The following is a 21,806-nucleotide window of genomic DNA, read 5'->3' as shown; positions in this document are numbered from 1 at the left end:
CGGCAGGACAGGAGCGAGGGGCCCATGGTTTGTGGTGGTTGATTGTATCTGGGGTGAATTGGAGTGGTAAGGGGGATTCAACAGGCTGTACCCTGATCCCCCTGTTTGGTTGTCTTTCTGAGTCGGGGGGGGGGGGGGCGGGGGGGATCTTAACCTTGGCCTGTCTAAAGCTGTCTGAGGGCGCACTCACACTGGGAAAAGTTGCCCGTATGATTGACCGCCACTGTGCCGCTGGCCTGTGCTCACACTAGGCAATCTTAACTGGGCCTGATTACGGTTGCCTCTTGTACATACAGGTTGCGTATCCGCATTTGCGGGAAAGTTCACTTTCTACGTGAACTAGTTCAAAGTTCAGTTCACAAATTTTTAAATGAACTATTTCAGTTAAAATAATTTAATATTTTGTGAACAGTTCCAAAAAATGAACTAGTTCATATTTCTTTTCTTCAATGTTGCTGTGAGCTATTATTTTATTACGGTATTTTGAACATTTTGCCCCCTTTGTTGTTTGTTTAGGATGAAATAGAGTGGTTAAATCAAGTATCGTAGCGAAATACAGTTTCTATCGTGTTTTATTGCACATTTAGCGCATTTTGTAAATCCCATTGATTTCTGTTGGAAGACTCATTGCTCGTTGACCGGAAACAGAAAGGGGGGGTGTTCACGTTTGGTTGTAGTCTTTTCGCTCGGTTCTAGCCCTACTGTTGAGACGGAGAACGGAGCGAAAGACTACAACCAAACATAAACAGCCCCCCTTTCCGTTTCCGGCCAACAAGCCAGAGAGCTAACGTTATGGATTGTACATATTTACAATTCAAAATTCATCTCAGCCTTTATGCCACAGATGCTCTAGGGTCTATACAGCATATAACTGCGTTGTCTGATTATAGTATAATTAATTTTCCCCAATTTAACAGCTCTCGTTTTGAAGAATAATCACTGCGCCATTCGTTTCAAAGGGAATCGCGACGGTCTATACTTTAAAAATAAAGTATATATATTTATAATTTGAAATTCGTCCCAGCCTTTATACGACAGATACTATAGGGTCTATAGCATATAACCGCATTTTCTGATTACAGTTTAATATAACAGTAAACTGACAACACCGCAACTGCAAATTAACCAACACGGAGATAACCATGGCAACTGGTCACAACACGGCGTTCTGCGAGCGCATCCCCCGTGTTGATAAACAAATAACCCCCCTATTGAACAAAGTTAAACCGAGTGAGCGTGCCGTTCACAGACACCAGAATGAACGAGTTCACAGTAACGTTCATCAGGCAGTAATGCAGTACGTTCAGTTCACGTTCGCCCAAAATATGAACGTGTTCAGGCACAACACTGCGTTTCCGTGCGGGTGCGCGTGAGGGTTCATTAGCATCTGTACCGTGGCCTGAGCACAACTCTCGAAGTGAACTGAGGACACAGAATTTAACTGTACTTGACTACGGATGGCGTGCTCACATGATCTAGACTTTAGGGGGCAAGGTACAGATGGCTTAGTGTGAGTGCACCCTGAGGTTTACAGAACCAGGGTTTTTGCGTTCTTCGTTCTTCAGTAGGGAGTGCACGATGTAACACGTCCGTGTCAGTGAGAAGGGTCCCATCTGCAGGCTTGGGCGTTTCCGTCATGACACAAGAACGCCCTTTAGGCGTTCCTGGTAGCGTTTCATCGACCAATCACAAGGTGTTTGGAAAGGCATACTGGGTTTCGCAAGGCATACTGCGAAGCACAGTCGCAATGCATACTTTCCTTCCTTAATGGCAATTTTACCTCTCTCATTAGATTTAGCAATCATGGAGCCCCCACTTGGCTAACGTTAGTTCTATGCTACCCGTACTTACTACTAGAACTTATTTTGAAATTTCTCTTTTTGAGAAAATTCAACTAGCGAATGTTCCGGATGTTGACAGCCGTGCAAAGAAGGAGAAGAAAAAAAATCAAAATTCTAAATGTCCCCGGTCAGAATGACCAATGGAAATAATTCTCAGCACAATTTGAATTGTGTTTAAATATGCTACAGTGGTCATTTGTTTAGCCAATTCATGTTAAACAATGAGGGTTTTGATTGACCCGACCCGGCCCGCCGATATTTCCCACCACTATCCTTTGATCGAGCGTTTATGTTTTTTTTGTTTTTGTTATCATTGCTTTATTGGCCTAATCTGAGGAAAAAATCTATGCCATGAACAGAAATATTATAGGCCTTTATTACACAGGTCTTCACAATGCCGTGGAACGCTCCGTTCACTTGCATGGGTATCCACAAGTGCAAGTCGTCTTTGGCGGACTATTTCACTGCTGATCAACACTACGAATGCTGGTAACGAATAAATTCTAAAAAGACACACCATGTGAAGTTATTTTCCAAATAAGATTTGAAAAGCTTTGGAAGTTTATTTACAACACTATTTACATGGTTCCGGTGTATTACACTTTGACATTTTAATACAGTTCAGCGAGAAAGGCGAAGAATAAGACGAAGAATAAGAAGAATAAGAAGGGGGCGTTCCAGTCTGCGTAAACGGGAACCCCCACCAAACGAGAACGCCCATTTGTGTCTGCAGTGGGATGATATTGGTGTCAGTGAGTCCAACGGGTTGATCCCCAGTTCAGAGACCCGCTCCATATCAGCTCAATAAGAGGAGTGCTCCTTTCTCTGGTTCCCCATAAGACATGCTCGTGCAAAGGAATGCTGTGTGATGCATCACACAAGTGTCCCACTGACGTCAATGAGAGAGTGAAAGGGCTCTAGCACAAACTTTAATGTTTTATGTGAAACAAATAACACACAGACACAAACAATCTGATTCACTCTAAACAGTTTTAATATCTCTCCATTTGTTCCTTTTAGTACTATTTACTTTACTAATACTACTGCTAATATCATGCATGGCTGCTCTCTTGGTACTAAGGACAGGTTTATCAAACTCATTAAGCGTTGCCAATTCCCCTCCTTATTACTCAGAGACATTCACTGGAACAGGAGTATTTCAAGAAGCTGAATTTCCACGTTTTTTTAATCATACGGAAAAGTCAGATAGCAAGCTTAGAATGAGGATGTTAGAATGATGACCCCAAGCTTAGAATGAGGATCATTAGAAACAGTTCAGTAAAAAGTATGTGTGTGTGTGTGTGTGTGTGTGTGTGTGTGTGTGTGTGTGTGTGTGTGTGTGTGTGTGTGTGTGTGTGTGTGTGTGTGTGTGTGTGTGTGTGTGTGTGTGTGTGTGTGTGTGTGTGTTGATATAATATGGAAACCATTGGGAGCCTTCTTAGTAAGTATATGATGTAATACCAGAAGTATTGGGAAATAGGTTTATGCCTGCAGCTTGCCTCAGGCTGGCTTAGTGTTGGTTTTGTTTATGTCTCGGGTATGGGACAGGGTTATGGGATACATACACCACTAGATTTTTGCTTGTATTTTTTTTATCTCTTTATCTTTCTTAGAGAGCACAGAATAACATAAAAAGTACACTTTTTTGTTGTGACCATTTCTTTGCTTTTCAGTTAATACAATACTATTTTTCTCTGGTTAAACATGGAAAAAATAACTAATGTAAGATTCATTAGCTGGAATATAAAAGGCTTAAATGGGCCTGTAAAAAGAGCTAGAATATCACCTTAAATATTTAAAAAGTGAAATTGCATTTCTTCAAGAAACTCATTTGTTGTTAAACGATCAAATTAGACTCAGAAAAGCTTGGGTGGGGCATGTGTTTCATTCAAATTTCAACTCCAAAACACTCCAAACATGGGACAGCTAAATTGATACATTAAAAAATCCAGTTCAGTGCTACCACTGTTATTTCGGATCCTCAGGGGCGCTTTGTCGTGGCTTCTGGGCTACTTTTCCACAAACCCGTTGTTCTGGTTAATATATATACCCTAAACTGGGATGATGATAAATTCATAGGTAAAGTTGTCTCATTAATACCAGACTTAAACTCACAAAAAACAGTTTTTGGGGTGATCTGAATTGCATAATTAACCCAATATTGGATCGTCCTAATCCTAAATCTACAGTCCCCAAAAAAATTGCCAAATCCTTAAAAAGATGATTATTCGACCATAATTTAATCTGATGACGCCCCAGTATTACTATATCTCACATTTCCTCTTAACAATTTGGAACGTGCTCCTTGGAAATGAGACAAAACCTTAAGCTCATTTTGTGATTTGATAAACAAAGAAATTGATAACTATAGAATTTAATAAAAGCGAACATCTCCCCGTCACTGCTTTGGGAGACACTGAAGGTTGTGATCAGTGGTGTGATTATATCACATTCAGCAACAATTTATAAGATGCGAAGACTTGAACAAGACCAGGGGTCTCATTTATAAAACTGTGCGTGGGATCGTTACTAAGTGTATGTACGCCCAAAAGCCAAGTTTTGCGTGCTCTAAAAATTATTCAGGCTTATAAAAACCTGCGTACGCACACCTCTAAGCAATCTTTGCTTCATAAATCACAGAGTGCCTACAAGTGTGCGCAGCTGAATCAGCTTCACGTTCTGCCCTGTACACGCCAGGATACCCGACCTCCCACCTGTCGTTGAACCTCTGCCTGCCTGCCCGTTGCCGACCCATCGCCTGTCCGACCTCCCACCTGTCGTCAAACCTCTGCCTGCCTGCCCGTTATTGACCCCTTGCTTACTTTGTTTGAAGTAAACTAGAACTTTCGTATCCCCTGTCTCGAGTCATGCTTCTGGGTTCACTTCCTGTCCGTCTCCTTATCGGAGCGTGACACCTTTTGATGCCTGATTTGTCATGAAAAGCATCAAGAGGAACAGACAATAATATAACAATTGTGATGAGTATGTGGCTTGGGTTTCCACACTTGGGATTTAATTGACATCTGATTATGTGTTTCAGAATCAGAATCAGAAATACTTTATTGATCCCCGGGGGGAAATTGTTGTTCCAGGTGCTCCATACAATAGAAATAGAAATACCCTACAAGCTAACCCTACAAGCATAGAAGATAAGATAAGATTATAAATAAATAAATAAATGAATAAATAAATAAATAAATAAATAAATAAATAAATAAATAAATAAATAAATAAATAAATAAATAAATAAATAAATAAAATAAAATACAATACAATAAAAGTAAGAAGTGGACATCTCTTAGTGGGTTATATTTACAATTCAATATTTAGATCGCAAATAGCAATGAAAATTAAGTGAGTGAAAATAATACCCGTTTACAGTGTCACATAAAAATATTATGTTATTGACACATGTTGGACAGATGCTTTATTCCATGCAGTTGCGCTGTCAGTGGACAGTATGGAGTGACGGGATTAAATATAGAGAATTTTCCTTTTGAATTTTCATTTAGATTCTAAGGAGTTGTTTCTGGAGTTATAACTGAGAAATAACGCAGTTGACTTAAATTATTCTGATTACATAGATTTAACGCATGATACGGGTTGAAATTAAACTTATGAAGGGCTATGATGAATCATAATCGTTCTTCTCACTCTAAATTTCTTCAGTCTGACTTCAGTTCACCACCACACCATCTGTGTCACCAATTCTCCTTTTCCTTTGGGCTGCGCACATTCTCCCGTCAAGTTAGTTTTATATAGATCACAACCTTGGCGTGGAAAGTCACGTACGCCACTTTCAACCCCGTTTTGTGCGTACGCCACGGTTATAAATGCTGCTTATTAAATAAATAAACACAGTAGACTCACAATACTCGACGTCTCCATCCCCTGAACCAGTTGTCAACTGGTAAGACTGAAAAGAATGCTGTTAAAATGACGTGGATATGCCTATGAACACGAGAAAAGGCTGGTAGCCTTTTAGCACACACAGCACACAAGTTCAAATTTGTTGCCAAACAAATCTAACAAATAAGGAAACCTAACGGCAAACTAACTACTGACATTGGAGAAATTAATGAAACATCCTACTCATTTTATTCTAACCTGTATATGTCAGAAGTGACCAGTTATAGAACTGATATGGAACATTTCTTTTGCAATCTTTGGGCTCCTACCAAAAATGAAACGCATAAGCCTAAAACCGAACTCCCATTACAGTTGTCTGAACTTATTAACGCGTAAAGGCAATGCAAAGTGGTAAGACATCTGGCCCCAACGGCTACCCAATAGAATTCTTTAAAAACTTTTTCAAAGAAACTATCCCCAATTCCACTTGAAATGTTTATGGATTCTTTGACCCGTGGGTCACTACCACAAACACTCTCTGAGGCATAAATTGTTTTCCTGCTTAAGCCAGGTAAAGATAACTCGGAATGTGGTTCATACCGACCCATCTCCCTCCTAACAGTGATGTGAAGATCCGAGCTAAAGCTCTTGCCTTACGCCTAGAAACCACAAAGACTGATGTGATCTATGCTGACCAAACTGGTTTCATTTTGGGGTGACTCATTTACATCCGTCGGCTTTTGAATATTATTCCCTCCCCTGCGTCCAGTGAGGCACCCAAGGTGGTCATCTCGCTGGACGCAGAGAAAGCTTTTGATAGGGTTGAGCGGGAATATCTATTCACGTGTTTAAAATGTTTTGGTTATGGTCAAAATTTTATTTCATTGATTAAACTCCTTCATAGCTCACCCAAGGCCTCTGCGATAACAACCGGTAGGCAATCACAGTACTTCACGCTGTCAAGAGCGACCCATCAGGGATATCCAATTAGTCCACTGTTATTTGCCCTGGCCATAGAGCCCTTATCCATCCCACTCAAATCATTGCCATCAATAAGAGGAATTTTTAGAGGAGGAGAAGAACATAGACTAAGCTTATATGCTGATGATTTATTATTTGCTTTGGACCCTACTCTTGATATGTGATGGTGGCCTGTACATGCCTGGATTGTGTCATTTGCCAGTAGGTATAAACTGAACTTGAGTAAAAGTGAATGCTACCCTGTTAATATCTTGGCTCTTCAAGTCCAGGATAATATTTTACAGTTTAAAGTGTCTAGAAACGGCTCTAAATATTTGGGCATTAATATCACAAGAGAAATTATGCTCCTATAGGCTACTAGTTAAAGTAAAATTAGAAATGGAGAACACTCCACTTGTCCAAGGTGAGCATCAAGATGAGTGTGCTCCCCAAATTCCTCTACCTGTTCCAATGTATCCCACTTTTCCTTCCCAGATCTTTCTTTAAATGTATTTATAATGATTTTATTTATTTATATGGAATGGTAAAAACCCTAGGGTACATATAGATCTTCTACAGACGCCTAAATTACAGGGAGGCCTAGGTCTTCCTAATCTTTTCAACTTCTATTTGGCTGCAAAAATTTTTTTGCCTTCATACTCCAGATACAGACTGGTGCCACTACGAAGCTACATCATGCACCTCAACGTCTCTCACGGCTCTGGTCACTTCCAGTCTCCCCGTTTCTATTTCCCAGTTCACATACAACCCAATTGTCATTAATACCCTGAAAATGTGGTTTCAGATAGGACGGTACTTTGGTTTTAAGTCCTATATGCAATAACCACCTCATCCTCCCAGCTAAATTAGATGCTACATTCTCTCTTTGGGAAAAACTATGCATTTGTAAGTTTAAAGATATTTACATAAATTGTTTATTCGCCAGCTTTGACATCTTATCACAAAAATCTGGCCTTCACCGATCTAGTTTATTCCGATATTTTCAAGTACGCCATTTCCTTATGTGCCATTACCCCAACTTCCCAAATGTCTCCTCAGTGTCGGGCTTAGATGAAATGCTAGAGCCCCCCGTAATTTCTAGAATACATGATTGTATAGCTTCTCTTAAAAACATAACCATCACAAAGATAAGGGCGGACTGGGCAGATGAGTTGTTGGAAGACATGGAGGATGACATGTGGAACTGTGCTGTACATAGAGTGAATGACAGTACTTATTGTGCAAAAATTAAGTAGGACAATTTAAAGTTCTACACCGGGCTCACATTTCCAAAGCAGGATTAGTTAAAATATACCCTAATTCAGATGTCACCAGCACCCTGCCAACTTAACCCATATGTTTTGGTCATGCCCTGCTCTGGTTACTTACTGGTTTATGATCTTAAAACATTATCTGAGGCGCTCAATATTGATTTCCAACCCAATGTAGCAGCAGCTATATTTGGTATCACAGACCGAAAACATTCTATACAAAGGAATTACGCTTTTGACAGACATAGGGAATCTCAAAACTATACTACCCCATAGCAATATTTATTGAACTAGGAGCCTAAATCATGAAGTGTTCAGTAGATATTTATAGATTTATAGATATTTATATTTAATTATTTAATTATTTTAGTTTTCTTTGGGTTAATAACTGATTTTGTCACGTCGCGTCCTGCTACGTGGTCCAATGCCGCCATCTAGTGGCTATGGGACGCTGGTGGGCCTCCTTCTCCCGCACCTGGACGTAATTATCCTTAATGATCGTCCCTACATCAGCCGGGGATTTCCTATCAGCCGGCGCCAGTTCGTCGCTACGTCTTTACAGTTAGTATCGGTCCTACCAGCATTCTCGAGTATTATAGCAGCCTGTCCCCGTAGTAACTCTCTCCTTCCCTTTCTAGTATTCTCCGGACTACCCGCCTGCCGTCGCTCCCTTGCTTGCCTGTTATCGAACCCCTGCCTGTCTGACTCTCCTGCCGGTTCCTGATCCCTGCCTGTCTGACTCTCCTGCTGGTTCCTGTTCCCCGCCTGTCTGACTCTCCTTCTGGTTCCTGATCCTCGCCTGTCTGACTCTCCTGCCGGTTCCTGATCCCTGCCTGTCTGACTCTCCTTCTGGTTCCTGATCCTCGCCTGTCTGACTCTCCTGCCGGTTCCTGATCCCCGCCTGTCTGACTACCCCGCTGGTTCCTGATTCCTGCTTGTCTGACTACTCGCCTGTCTACGGAATAAACCCCTTTCCTTTATTCCGTCTCCGTCTCCCTGTGTCCAGCATTTGGGTCCCCTCGTCTGTTCCGTGTCAATACGAACTGGCCAAAATGGACCCAGCTGACGCAGAGGCTTTCCGCCAGGTCGTGTCCCGTCAGGGGGATCTCCTGACGCAGCACGATCGGACTCTGCAGGAGATCACTTCTAGTCTTCGGGATTTAACCATTTTGATTCACTCCCAGCGCCCCGTCTCTCCGACACCACTCCCAGCGCCTTCATCCCGTGAACCGTTCATTCCGGCCCCGGAACGCTACAAGGGGGACCTGGGAACCTGTCGGTCCTTCCTTCTACAGTGCTCCCTGGTTTTCGAGCTTCAGCCCCAGACTTACCCCACCGATAAGTTGCGGATCGCTTACCTGATCGGCTCCCTGCGAGGGGAGGCTCTCGCGTGGGCGGCGGCCGTATGGGAACGTGGTTCCGCGGCTTCATACAATTACTCCGCCTTCACCGAAGAGATGCGGAGGGTTTTTTGATCATCCGGTCCGGGGAAGAGAGGCTTCCCAGCGTCTTCTTCGCCTTCGCCAGGGATTCCTTTGCGGTGGAGTTCCGCACCCTTGCTGCTGAGAGCGGCTGGAACGAGGAGGCTCTACAGGGGGTTTTCCTGGGCGCGCTCTCTGACGAGTCGAAGGACCAGTTGACTTCTCGGGAGGAGGAGGTGGGTTTGGATCAGTTCATCGCTCTCTCCATTAGAATGGACAATCGACTATGGGAGCGCCGCAGATAGAGAGGCTCACATTCGGTACCCACGCCCTCGTTCGAGTCAGCGGCAACGCCTCGGCCCTCTCCTTCGTTCTCCGCTCCACCTCGCCGTGAGCGGGGGCTCTCTCCCGAGCCCATGCAGATCGGACGTACACATCTTTCCTCTGAGGAGAGGGAACGCCGGATGCGCTCCGGAGCCTGTCTTTACTGTGGCCTGTCAGGCCATCTCCGGTCTGGCTGCCCCGCTCTCTCGGGAAAAGATCGGGCTCGCCAGTAACCCGAGGCATCCTGGCGAGCCGCTCCTGTAACCCCTCGGTGTCCCGTCCCCTCCTGGAGTCTGTTCTCCTGTGGCAGGATCAGACACTACCGCTCTCTATCCTCCTGGACTCCGGAGCGGACGAGAGTTTTATTGATCGGGAGCTGGTTCTTCGCTTTGGGATTGACACTGTTCCTCTGGATCCTCCTATCGAGACCCAGGCTCTGGACGGGAGGACCCTCACGCGGGTGGAGCGCCGCACTGTTCCGGTCAAACTGCTTGTTTCGGGGAATCATCACGAGTCCATCTCGCTTCTAGTTATTACCAGTCCCTTCTCTCCGGTGGTTCTGGGTTACCCCTGGCTCAAGACACACAACCCCCAGATGGATTGGGGAACCGGTCGAGTGGTGTCCTGGAGCACACACTGTCTGTCCCATTGTTTGCGGTCCGCCCAGTCACCTCGGGCGCCGGAGCTCGCATCTGCCGCCGTCCCTCCTGACCTGTCCTCCGTTCCGGAGGAGTACCACGACCTTGGGGAGGTGTTCAGTAAATCCCGCGCCTTGTCCCTGCCCCCCCATTGTCCTTATGACTGCGCCATCGACCTCCTTTCCGGGGCTCCTCTTCCGGGGAGTCGTCTATTCAATCTCTCCCGGCCCGAGCGTGAGTCCATGGAGGAGTACATCGGGGAGTCCCTCTCCGCTGGGATCATCCGCCCTTCCTCTTCGCCGGTTGGAGCGGGGTTCTTCTTTGTTGGGAAGAAGGACGGTTCGCTTCGTCCCTGCATTGACTACCGGGGGCTGAACACTATCACCGTGAAGAACAGGTATCCTTTGCCTCTGATTAGTTCTGCCTTCGTTCCCCTCCACGGAGCCGTGGTTTTCACAAAGCTCGATCTGTGCAACGCATACCACTTGGTCCGCATCCGGGAGGGGGATGAGTGGAAGACCGCGTTCAACACGCCTTTGGGTCATTTTGAATATTTAGTAATGCCTTTCGGACTCACCAACGCCCCCGCTGTCTTCCAGTCTCTGGTAAACAATGTCCTCCGGGACATGTTGACGGCTCTGTATTCGTTTATATTGATGACATTCTGATCTTCTCTAGATCCGTGGAGGAGCACAGGGTTCACGTCCGGCAGGTGCTTCAGCGGTTGCTGGAGAATCGTCTTTACGTCAAGGCGGAGAAGTGCGACTCCCACGTCTCATCCGTCTCATTCCTGGGCTACATCATCGGTCAGGGCCAGATCAGGATGGATCCTTCCAATGTTTCAGCGGTGGCCGAGTGGACCTCCCCTCCGACCCACAAGAGGCTGCAGCAGTTCCTGGGCTTAATTTTTATAGACACATTCATTTTTATAGACGGTTCATTCGGGGCTACAGTCAGGTCGCGGCACCTCTCACAGCGTTGACCTCTACCAAGAGCCCATTCTCATGGACACCTGAGGCGGAGGCCGCATTCCGGGGTCTCAAGAGATGCTTCGTTTCCGCTCCCATCCTCGTCCAGCCCGATCCCGCCCTTCAGTTCGTGGTGGAGGCCGACACTTCGGACACTGGAGTGGGCGCGGTCCTCTCCCAGCGCTCTCCCTCCGACCACAAGCTCCACCCCTGTGCCTTTTTCTCCCGTCGGTTGTCCCCGCCGGAGAGGAATTATGATGTCGGCAACAGCGAGCTCTTGGCCGTCAAGCTCGCATTGGAGGAGTGGCGGCATTGGCTGGAGGGCGCGGCCCTTCCTTTTATTGTCTGGACTGACCACCGCAACCTGGCATACATTCAGTCAGCCAGGAGACTGAATTCGCGACAGGCTAGGTGGGCCTTATTCTTCGGGAGATTAGATTTTTCGTTGACCTACCGTCCCGGTTCCCAGAACGGCAAGCCGGATGTCTTGTCCCGCCTGTACTCCCCCGAGGACCCAAGTACTGAGCCCACGACCATCCTGCCTCCCGCTTGTCGGATCGCCACGCTCACCTGGGAGGTTGAGTCTGCGGTGCGCCTGGCACAGAGGCAGCAGCCGGATCCTGGTTCCGGTCCCCTGAATCGGTTGTTCGTCCCGGACGCTGTACGGTCCAGAGTGCTGCTCTGGGGCCATTCCTCCAAGCTCACCTGTCACCCAGAAATTACGCGCACCCTGGATTTCATCCGCCGGCGATTCTGGTGGCCTTCCATGGATGCGGACGTCCGTGCTTTCGTTGCGGCGTGCGCTACCTGCGCCCGGAATAAGACCTCGACTCGTCCCCGTTCCGGTCTGCTTCGGCCTCTGCCCATTCCTAACCGACCGTGGTCACACATCGCCCTGGACTTCGTCACCGGCCTGCCCACGTCCGGTGGGAACACCACCATCCTCACGGTGATCGATCGGTTCTCCAAGGCTTCACACTTCGTCGCTCTTCCCAAGCTCCCCTCCTCGAGTGAGACCGCGGATCTCCTGGTCAGGCACGTGTTTCGCCTCCATGGCATCCCTGCGGACATCGTTTCCGACAGGGGCCCCCAGTTCACCTCTCAGGTGTGGCGTGCATTCTGTGCGGCTTTAGGGGCCACGCCCAGCCTGTCCTCCGGGTTCCACCCCCAGTCCAATGGACAATCGGAGCGGGACCAGGAGATGGAGGCCGCGCTCCGTTGTGTCTCCAACGCCAACCCCTCCTCCTTGACCTCTCAGCTTCCCTGGGTCGAGTATGCCCACAACACGCTGGTCAACGCATCCACCGGCTTGTCCCCGTTTATGGCCTCGCTGGGTTTGTTTCCCGAGTTGGAGGAGGAGATCTCTGTCCCGTCAGTCCAGGCTCATATGCACAGGTGCCGACGCACTTGGAAGCGCACACGCACCGCACTGCTCCGCGCATCCTCCCGCTCCCAACTGCAGGCCAATAGGCGCCGTCTGCCTGCCCCCCAGTACGCTCCCGGACAGTCGGTGTGGCTTCGGGCGAAGGATCTTCCCTTGAAGGGGATCTCCCCTAAGATCTCTCCCCGGTTCATCAGCCCTTTCGAAGTGGAGTCTGTCATCAACCCCTGTGCCGTTCGTCTCTGAATCCCTCCATCTCTCCGTGTCCATCCGACCTTCCATGTCTCCCAGCTCAAGCCTGTCTCCACCAGCCCGTTGTCTCCTCCCGCTACGCCTCCACCTCCGCCCAGGGTCATCGACAACCATCCGGCGTGGACAGTCCGCCGCCTCCTGGAGGTGCGTCGCCGCGGCCGGGGCCACCAGTATCTTGTCGACTGGGAGGGGTACGGGCCCGAGGAGCGCTCCTGGGTTCCCCGGAGGAGTATCCTGGATGCCTCGCTGGTTCGGGATTTCCATCGGGACCATCCGTCGGCTGTGGGTCGTCCGCCGAGAGGCGTCCCTAGAGGGGGGGGTACTGTCGCGTCCTGCTACGCGGTCCAATGCCGCCATCTAGTGGCTATGGGACGCTGGTGGGCCTCCTTCTCCCGCACCTGGACGTAATTATCCTTAATGATCGTCCCTACATCAGCCGGGGATTTCCTATCAGCCGGCGCCAGTTCGTCGCTACGTCTTTACAGTTAGTATCGGTCCTACCAGCATTCTCGAGTATTATAGCAGCCTGTCCCCGTAGTAACTCTCTCCTTCCCTTTCTAGTATTCTCCGGTCGCCGAACCCCTGCCTGCCTGACTACCCGCCTGCTGTCGCTCCCTTGCTTGCCTGTTATCGAACCCCTGCCTGTCTGACTCTCCTGCCGGTTCCTGATCCCCGCCTGTCTGACTCTCCTTCTGGTTCCTGATCCTCGCCTGTCTGACTCTCCTGCCGGTTCCTGATCCCCGCCTGTCTGACTACCCCGTTGGTTCCTGATCCCTGCTTGTCTGACTACTCGCCTGTCTACGGAATAAACCCCTTTCCTTTATTCCGTCTCCGTCTCCCTGTGTCCAGCATTTGGGTCCACTCGTCTGTTCCGTGACAGATTTGGCCACTTCCAGGCCAATCCAATTAGAATCTGCTTTTCTGTTACGTTGAGCATGTATGAAGCATTGTCTGTGTATTTATTTTGCAGACAGGTCAGCATATAACATATAGTATTTGTGAGTGTGTAAATGAACAAGCACATAAAAATGTTTGACACGGCGTGTGGAGTGTGGAGTCCTTGCTTACTAGCAAATTTACTATATATATAATACATACTGTATATATATAACATATATATATTTTTTTAATTTTTAATCTTTTTCCTTATTTTTGTTATTCTAGGTGAGTGTACTACATACTCAAGTGGTGCTCATCAACATTTCCAAATCCCAAAAAAATGTGTGTGTGTGTGGTTGTGTATGTCTGTGTGTGTGTTTGTGTGTGTTGGTATGTGGGTATATAAGGGAAGTGCCGTGCGTATGCCCATGGCACTTGATTACACTCCAATATCAATATCGCAGGGTCTAGGGGTACCGGAGCCACGGGGGGTCTAGGGGTACCGGAGCCATAGGGTCTAGGCCCTGGGTTACCGGAGCCACGTGATCTAGGGGTACCGGAGCCACAGGGTCTAGGCCCTGGGTTACCGGAGCCACGTGGTCTAGGGGTACCGGAGCCGCGGGGTCTAGGGGTACCGGAGCCTTGGGGGGTCTAGGGGTACCGGAGCCACAGGGGGTCTAGGGGTACCAGAGCCACAGGGTCTAGGGTTACCGGAGCCACGCGGTCTAGGGGTACCGGAGCCGCGGGTCTAGGGGTACCAGAAGCGTGGGGTCTAGGGGTACCCGAGCCAAGCCATGGGTACTAGGGTTACTACTTTTCATGTTTCAGTGTGGCGTCTATACTAAGTAGTTTTTTTTACATGAAAAAATGATTAAGAACAAATTAATAATAAAGGTCCAATGTGTTAAATTTAGAAACATATTGCTGTGAGGTTGCAGACTGCAACCCCCCTCACTTCTTGTGTGAATGACGGTGGCCTGTACATGCCTGCATTGTGTCATTTGCCAGTAGGAACTTCAATGGGTTCTTCCAAAATGATGCCATCGTCTATGACAGCACAACTAACCCAGGACAAACTGTTCTGAAAAAAACAACTTAAAGGTCCCATGACATGCTATTTTATGTATTCTTTAATATAGGTATTAGTGAGCAACTAACACAGTATTCAAAGACGTTCCCGAAATTCAGCCGTGGTGCAGAGTTACAGCCACTCCGAGCCAGTGGCACATTGAGCTTCCCCCAAATGCGCTGTTTTGGTGTCTGTAGCTATAATGCAAATGAGGAGGAGCGAGGCGGGTCAAGGAGGAGGGTGGGGGTGTGGCCCTGAGCAGCTTGCAGCCACGGTACCATGCGCTCTGTTTACAGTGGATGTATCGCAATGGCGAGGCGCACAGCCTTTAGCCGTGTTCTGTAAATATTCTAGAACACACGGGAGTCCTGGAGCTCTATATCTAAATATTATCATATAGCCTACATAGATATCTATATCATATAATATATATTATTACGGCCAAAAGCTGTGTGAGCCGATATTATGAATCTCAAACGACCGCGTTGGGTTCTCCGACGTTCCTGGTTCTTCAACGTCCTCATCAATGTGAAGTAGACTGAACCGCGACAAGGAGGAGAAAGGGATCGTTGCCGGGCAGCGCTTACGCACCTCCGCCTCCGGTGGTGGTCCCTCAGCGGGTCTCAAGCGGGAGACATTCGCCGCCAACAATCCCTTTCTCCTCCATGTCGTGGTTCATGTTCTTGAGGGAGTCAAAGCCAAAGTTCCTTCCCCCCAATTCATTCTCAACCTTGGCTGAGATAACACCCAATACGAGTCTCGTTGTAGAAATACCAGAGACGAGAGTCCGACACGTTATGCAACCATAACACCAAAAGAACGGTTATCCAAATAATAAGAAAGTGTACAACACTTGCGTTACAGTCCTGGAGCTCTATATCTAAATAATATCATATAATGCATAGAAATCTTTATCATTTAATACATATTATCACGGCCAAAAGCTGTGTGCGCCTCCAGACGATATTATGAATCACAAACGACTTTGTCGGGTTCTGCGACGTCTCTGGTTCTTCCACTTTCACATCAACCTGAAGTCGACTGAACCGGGCGCTGCCTGCTGCCGGCTGCCCGCTGCCGGGCGATGGTGCCTCGTGGCAACCGGCGGCATGTCGCAGTTTATGTACTTCAGCGAGTCAAAGCCAAATTTCCTTTCCTCCAATTCCTTCTCAACCATGGCTCAGATAACCCCCACAACAGTCTCGTTGTGGAAATACAAGACACGTCAAAGAACCGACAAGAAATACTTGCGTTACAGTGTGTGTGTGTATTCACACACACACACACACACACACACACACACACACACACACACACACACACACACACACACACACACACACACACATGTGGCACTCGCACGGTCGAGTCTCATAAGGGGAGGAGCTGAGATTCTTGGTGACGTCATAAATACAGACATTCCAAATCAGCGCACCTGAGCCTGAACAGCTAGTGCTCGTTTTACACCAAACGAAAGTTTTAGCCATTGGGGGACCATAGGCAGGCTAGGGGAGCTCATATTTATGTTAGAAAACCTCATAAAGTGAGATTTTCATGTCATGGGACCTTTAATATAATAGTATATTCATAACATGTTTCAGGTTCAACCTATCAGACATATTGTGAACTCGTTCCTCGACATGGAAATCAGTCTTCCTGATCCCAAACATCCAGACGGTCCAGGGATGCGCTTGCCTGAGTCAGAGGTCTGGTTCGAGCATTAACGATGGCCTCCGGACTGGTCCGAGACCAGATGGAGGCTGGAGCCTGAGCTCCTGCTGATAAGGGGGTCAGATAAGGATGACAGAGGCGGAGGGGCCGTGGTGGCAAATCCTTGTGATCTTGCTGAGTAATAATTCTTAGAATGTATCCTAATACGTCCACTTCCTCTTCCACGTTACGAAACAGATAAACTCAGTGTGATTAATAGATGTGAAAGCGAAAGTTCATGATTCCGGTTCCGGAATCATGCACGGATGGATTGGCCTACGCTGAATTCCAATAACAACCAATGACCTCTCTACCATCACAGAGCCATCGTCAACTCTAGAAACTCCCAGAATCATTAGAAAAAGTGGCATTAAACAGTATCCCAACAACTAATGGCAAAGTATCAATGGCTGAATAAAGATAAGAGTCTCTATAATTCCCCACTTTTTTTCTCGGAAAATGTTTGCGTCCCCGGCTCCCCCCCGACCCCGTTCTTGGGTCATTAACCTGTTAAGCTGAGATGGGGCGGTGACTCTTCGTCTCTGGTGTGGTGAAGAATAAGCAAAGCGATAGATTCTCTTTAGACTATGACTACTGTCCAGTCAGTTCAACGACAATGTACAACATGACAGTTTGACCTGCGCGTTACTTCACTAGAACGTAGTGACATCATCACGTTGTCCCTTCAGAGTAAGGGCGCAATCATATATTAACACTTAACAGAGGTGCACGTATCGTAACAGTTTGTTACAGACGAATATGTGCTAACTAGCAGCTCTCGTGAAGGGTACTGCATTATATGGCCAGCCGGACATATCACATCATGATATAGGCTATACACGCTTAGAAAAATCGGAGGCATTTGAATAGCGGTCTAGTGATCTAAATAAACAAGAACCTGGATTCGGGGATTCAGACTGTATTTTGGGGACGAGACAGACGAACATCAAAACAACCATGAAAAGAAACGTGTTTGGTAGCGAGTACGCTAACTTCCCAGCAAGCTAGAAACATACAGGGCTCACAACAAAACGGTCGAGCAAACACATTTTAACAGAGACCATCAACATCAAGAAGCCACAATACAAAGAGGATTATTATATCGAGCCGGATCCGTGTTTGTGGCAGATCTACGGGTGGGCCTGGTTGGTACAGGCCCAACCAGATTGACAGTGGCCCCCCCCAATCAGATTCATGGAAAAAAATGAAAAAAAAAATATATTTTTAATGTTTAATTGTCTTTCCTCATACCATATGTGTTTTTTTCTTGAATTATTTTTGGACTTTTTTTTTTCTGCCCTGCTGACATTTTCCCGAACATCTGCCTTCCACGTCCTGCAGCGTTGAGAGACTTTTCTCCGCAACAATATATATATATATATATATATATATATATATATATATATATATAGGCCTATATACATGCATGTTCCTTTAATCTTTGAAAAAAACCAAGGCCCATCCAGATATTCCTAGGCCCACCCATAAATTACGTTCTGAATCCGCCATTGGTCTGTAGTACCTTAAAGCAATTCGGTGCTTCGCAAGACCTGAGAATCCAGCGAGAGTGGGCGGCGGGTCGCCGGCAGAAATGTGCATATTCACTTTTTCCGCCAAGATGCGCTAGGGCAGTGGTTTTCAAACTGTGGGGCGCGCCCCCAGAGTTCTTCAGGGGGGGCGCGACGTGAGAAAAAAATAAACCCGAAGAAAAACCTGAAAGTCGATTATTCAAATCATCAATCGTACTTCAACTGTTAAGGTAACCTAACTAAATCAATTTTCAACCGTTTATCTTCGTGCAAACCATTTATCAAATCGACACACTTGTATCTTCAATAATATCCAAACAGAATTTCGTTATCATTTAAAAATTTCTTCTGAATCACAGTTTTAGTTTCATATCGCTTCGTTTTCAGCTGTTTTCATTGAAGACGTCAGCCCATTCTGATACACCTACTTCTAGACATCGTAACTCATTCATTTTTCAACCGTTTACCATCGTTCAAACCATTGAACAAATCTACACACTTGTATCTTCAATACTATCCAAATGGAATTTTGATAGCATTTATACTTTTTTCAGAATCACAGTTTTAGTTTCAAACCGGCATCGTTTTCAGTTGCTTATAATAATTTAACCTCGCCGAATAGTCGAATCTCTGGACTGAAAAAGCAGATCTGATTCGACTCTGAAAATTCAGAGTCGGGGACCCTGAATGAATCTGTGTAAACTGGCAGTTTACACAGGTTAAGATGTTCAAATGTATTTAAAAAAGGTTAAGCTAAAACATGCTTAGATAAAGTTGTTAAATTGTGTTAAGAAATGTGTTTAAAAACGCACAAAGAAGTTGTAATGTTTCAGAAATATGTTTAAAATGTTTAAAAAATATGTTTCAAATGTTAAAAAAAAATATGTTTCAAATGTTTTAAAATTATGATCAGAGATGTTTAAAATGTGTAAAATAATTAAGATAGCTTTCAAAACACAGGTCTTTAGAACTTTTTTTTGGGGGGGGGGGGGGGGCTCAGATGAATTATTTTCTCTGAGGGGGGGCTCACTCTCTCACACTTTGAAAACCCCTGCGCTAGGGGAAGTCGAAACAGCGACCAATCGACCCATAAAGTGTTATGAAACCATCACAATGACTCTTAACCTGTTATATTAAGGTAAATTCAACCAGAAAAGTTGCATAGTTCCCCTTTAAGTAGTTTTCTGCTGACTAAGACACTTGACTCACTCGATAGGATCGATGAATGGTTTCCATATTCTTTACGCACAGGCCCATGACAGCACATCCCAGACGCCCCAATAAAATATCCAGAAGTCATGGGCGAATACGGGGGCAGGCAGAATTGGGTGGTAACGAAGTTATCCGTAACATCCGCAAATCCGTGGAATAAATAGACTCTTCCTCAAGATAAGGTATTCAACAAGTTGAAGTTCGCATCGCAACATGACTTCTTTATCAAGTAGGTGTTGTGTAGGCGAGACTTTTTTCATGCGCTGTTCTGGTGTGAGTGTGTGTGGTTTATCCTCACTATATCCTCTTTCTTGCAGACCTCCCTCTGCTCTCTGCGATAACACTGGGGACTTTAGCGTGGTTCACCTCGGCCGCCCCGTTGGCCCAGCTGGACCGTCCGTCGGGAGAGCCTCCGGGTCAGGTGCTTGAAGCCGAGGGGCTGCTCTGCGACTCCCCGGTGTGGGGTGTGTTCATCGCGTCCACCACGCGTCACAAGAAACAGGTGAGCGGTCCTGATGGCAGCAGAAATAATCTACCGTGTAACGTGGTCATTTTACTTGTTGGTTTACTTTAATTTGATATTGAATTGATTTGCTGTCAAATCAATGTGTCATAATATCGGCTCATTTATTTTTATGAATGAAATGGTGTAAAGACGACAAAATGGGAAACAGGACTGTCGATACCCAGGTCTGCGATACCTATAATAACTGTAGTCCTACATCTTCTGTAGTCATCATCTACATTTCACCATTCTTCTCAAACTCCTCCAGTTTGAAGATGAATTCTCAATTGAGGCCAATTATGACTTTCTGGAACGAACCGAAATCCCCTCGCCTCCTGCAGGCTGCCCGGTCACCATCAACAAGGTAAAGCCCGGGGGCCTATACACTTAATGTAATAAATCATATAAAGAGAATGAATGAAAAATGAAAATAAAATCATTGCTTGAATTTTTCTGAGAAGTGATTCTCTCAGCATGAGTGAGAGTTTACATAAATATCATTCAACCTATGTAGGGAGATATTTATTATTATTGCCAATTATACTTGGAAACAGGCAAAACAAATGTTACTTTGTCATTATTTAGCTTTGTGACTTTGTTCCATGGAATTGTAAAGGGTTGTATCCCAGAAATAAATGTAAACAATAGTATGTGTAGAATTACATCTCATTTGGGTAATAGAGGCTTTGGGTATGTTCAGCCTTGTAGGTCATATATAATCACTAAGAGAGACATACCTTGACTCCCGATATATACGTTAACAGAGCCTGGCGGCTGGCCCTTTTCTGTTCATATACAAATACTTCAGGCCAATATTAAACCATCATGACGTGCCTTGGAGGTTGACCTGCTCTCTCCTCTGCTCCTGTACAGGAGGCCTGTCTCTTGAGACTGCTGCAGGGTCTGCAGAAGTATAAGGTGCTGCTGACGCATGTGAAGAAGGAGTACCCCGACAATGCCCTTCTACCGCACATCAAGTACAACAGTGACCTTCTGATTCATCTCATTAAGGAAAAGGTGAGAACGGAGTTACCACTGCTCTATTACACACAAGTTGGCCCAGGTTGGACAACGCAACAGGGCACAAAGGGCTTTATACTACCACAGTCAAAAATAGTCCTGTTTAAAACTAAATAATTATTTATTGATTGTTTGCCAAACAGATGAGGCACCCGGAGCGCCTAACAGTGCTCAGTGACACCGAGGCCCAGAGCATACTGCAAGGTCTGGAAAACACCAACACGTTTCAAAGGAAGGTCACCGCACACAGCATCCTGCGCAAACTGCACCTGTTCCTGGTTGACAGCAGCCGCGACCTCTGTCGAAAGGAGAAGTTCAATCATCAGAGGCCATAGAGTGGCTCACAAAGTACAGCTCAGCTCAGTCCAATCAAAGCCATTAAACCTTCAATGCTGCTCAGAGTGATCTACAAGTGGAAAATTGCCTTTGCTTGTCAAGCATAATGAGTTGCGACTGTTATTTAGGTTATTTCGTAAATTTTAATTTATGATATTTATGGTGAACATATTTGTCTTGTTCTTTGCATTTTTGAAGTCACTTTTACAATGGATCTTTATAATGTATTTCCTTAACTTGAATGTACTGTAGCCAGTTGTAAGTTAACATTATTTATATTTCAATGATGCAAATATATTTCTAAATATTTATAAAAAATATGACTTGTAAAGCAGAAGCTACACCGGTGTCAGTTTTCAAGAATATTTAGTTTTTCTTTATTTCAACTTTGTTAAGTTATTTTTGTACGTGTGTTAATAAAATTTTTTCCAATACAATTAGTCTTTATGATGTGCATTTTTAAGTCATAGTTACAAAAATTCCCATGCACACACAAGATTTTACCTATAGCTAAGAATATAGCATAAACATAGGGTAAAATGTTCCAGGGAGAGTTCAAAGCAGGCAAACCCATTAGGGGCCACCATAACTTAACAAATTAATGTTTTTCCAGGAATGAACCTCACAGTCCAAACAGTACT

At 45.8% G+C, this 21,806-nt stretch overlaps 1 protein-coding gene and 1 long non-coding RNA gene across 2 annotated transcripts; both read left to right on the top strand.

Moving 5' to 3' along the window:
* The first annotated feature begins 12,648 nt into the window (after positions 1-12,648).
* On the top strand, positions 12,649-13,944 carry LOC132451709 (uncharacterized). Its single transcript, XR_009524191.1, has 2 exons — positions 12,649-13,389; positions 13,467-13,944. It is a non-coding gene; the product is annotated as an uncharacterized LOC132451709 (long non-coding RNA).
* A 5,442-nt stretch (positions 13,945-19,386) lies between these two features.
* Positions 19,387-21,508, top strand: LOC132450935 (interleukin-6-like). Its single transcript, XM_060043134.1, has 5 exons — positions 19,387-19,533; positions 19,622-19,806; positions 20,078-20,173; positions 20,683-20,826; positions 20,973-21,508. Exons 1-5 carry the CDS (start codon positions 19,518-19,520, stop codon positions 21,162-21,164), a joined length of 633 nt encoding a protein of 210 aa, XP_059899117.1. The 5' UTR covers positions 19,387-19,517; the 3' UTR covers positions 21,165-21,508.
* Positions 21,509-21,806: the final 298 nt, after the last annotated feature.

The sequence above is a fragment of the Gadus macrocephalus genome, chromosome 22, assembly GCF_031168955.1.
Source record: "Gadus macrocephalus chromosome 22, ASM3116895v1".
NCBI lineage: Eukaryota > Metazoa > Chordata > Actinopteri > Gadiformes > Gadidae > Gadus > Gadus macrocephalus.
The sequence above is the reverse complement of the archived record's forward strand: the minus strand, read 5'-3'. Positions and strand labels throughout refer to the sequence as shown.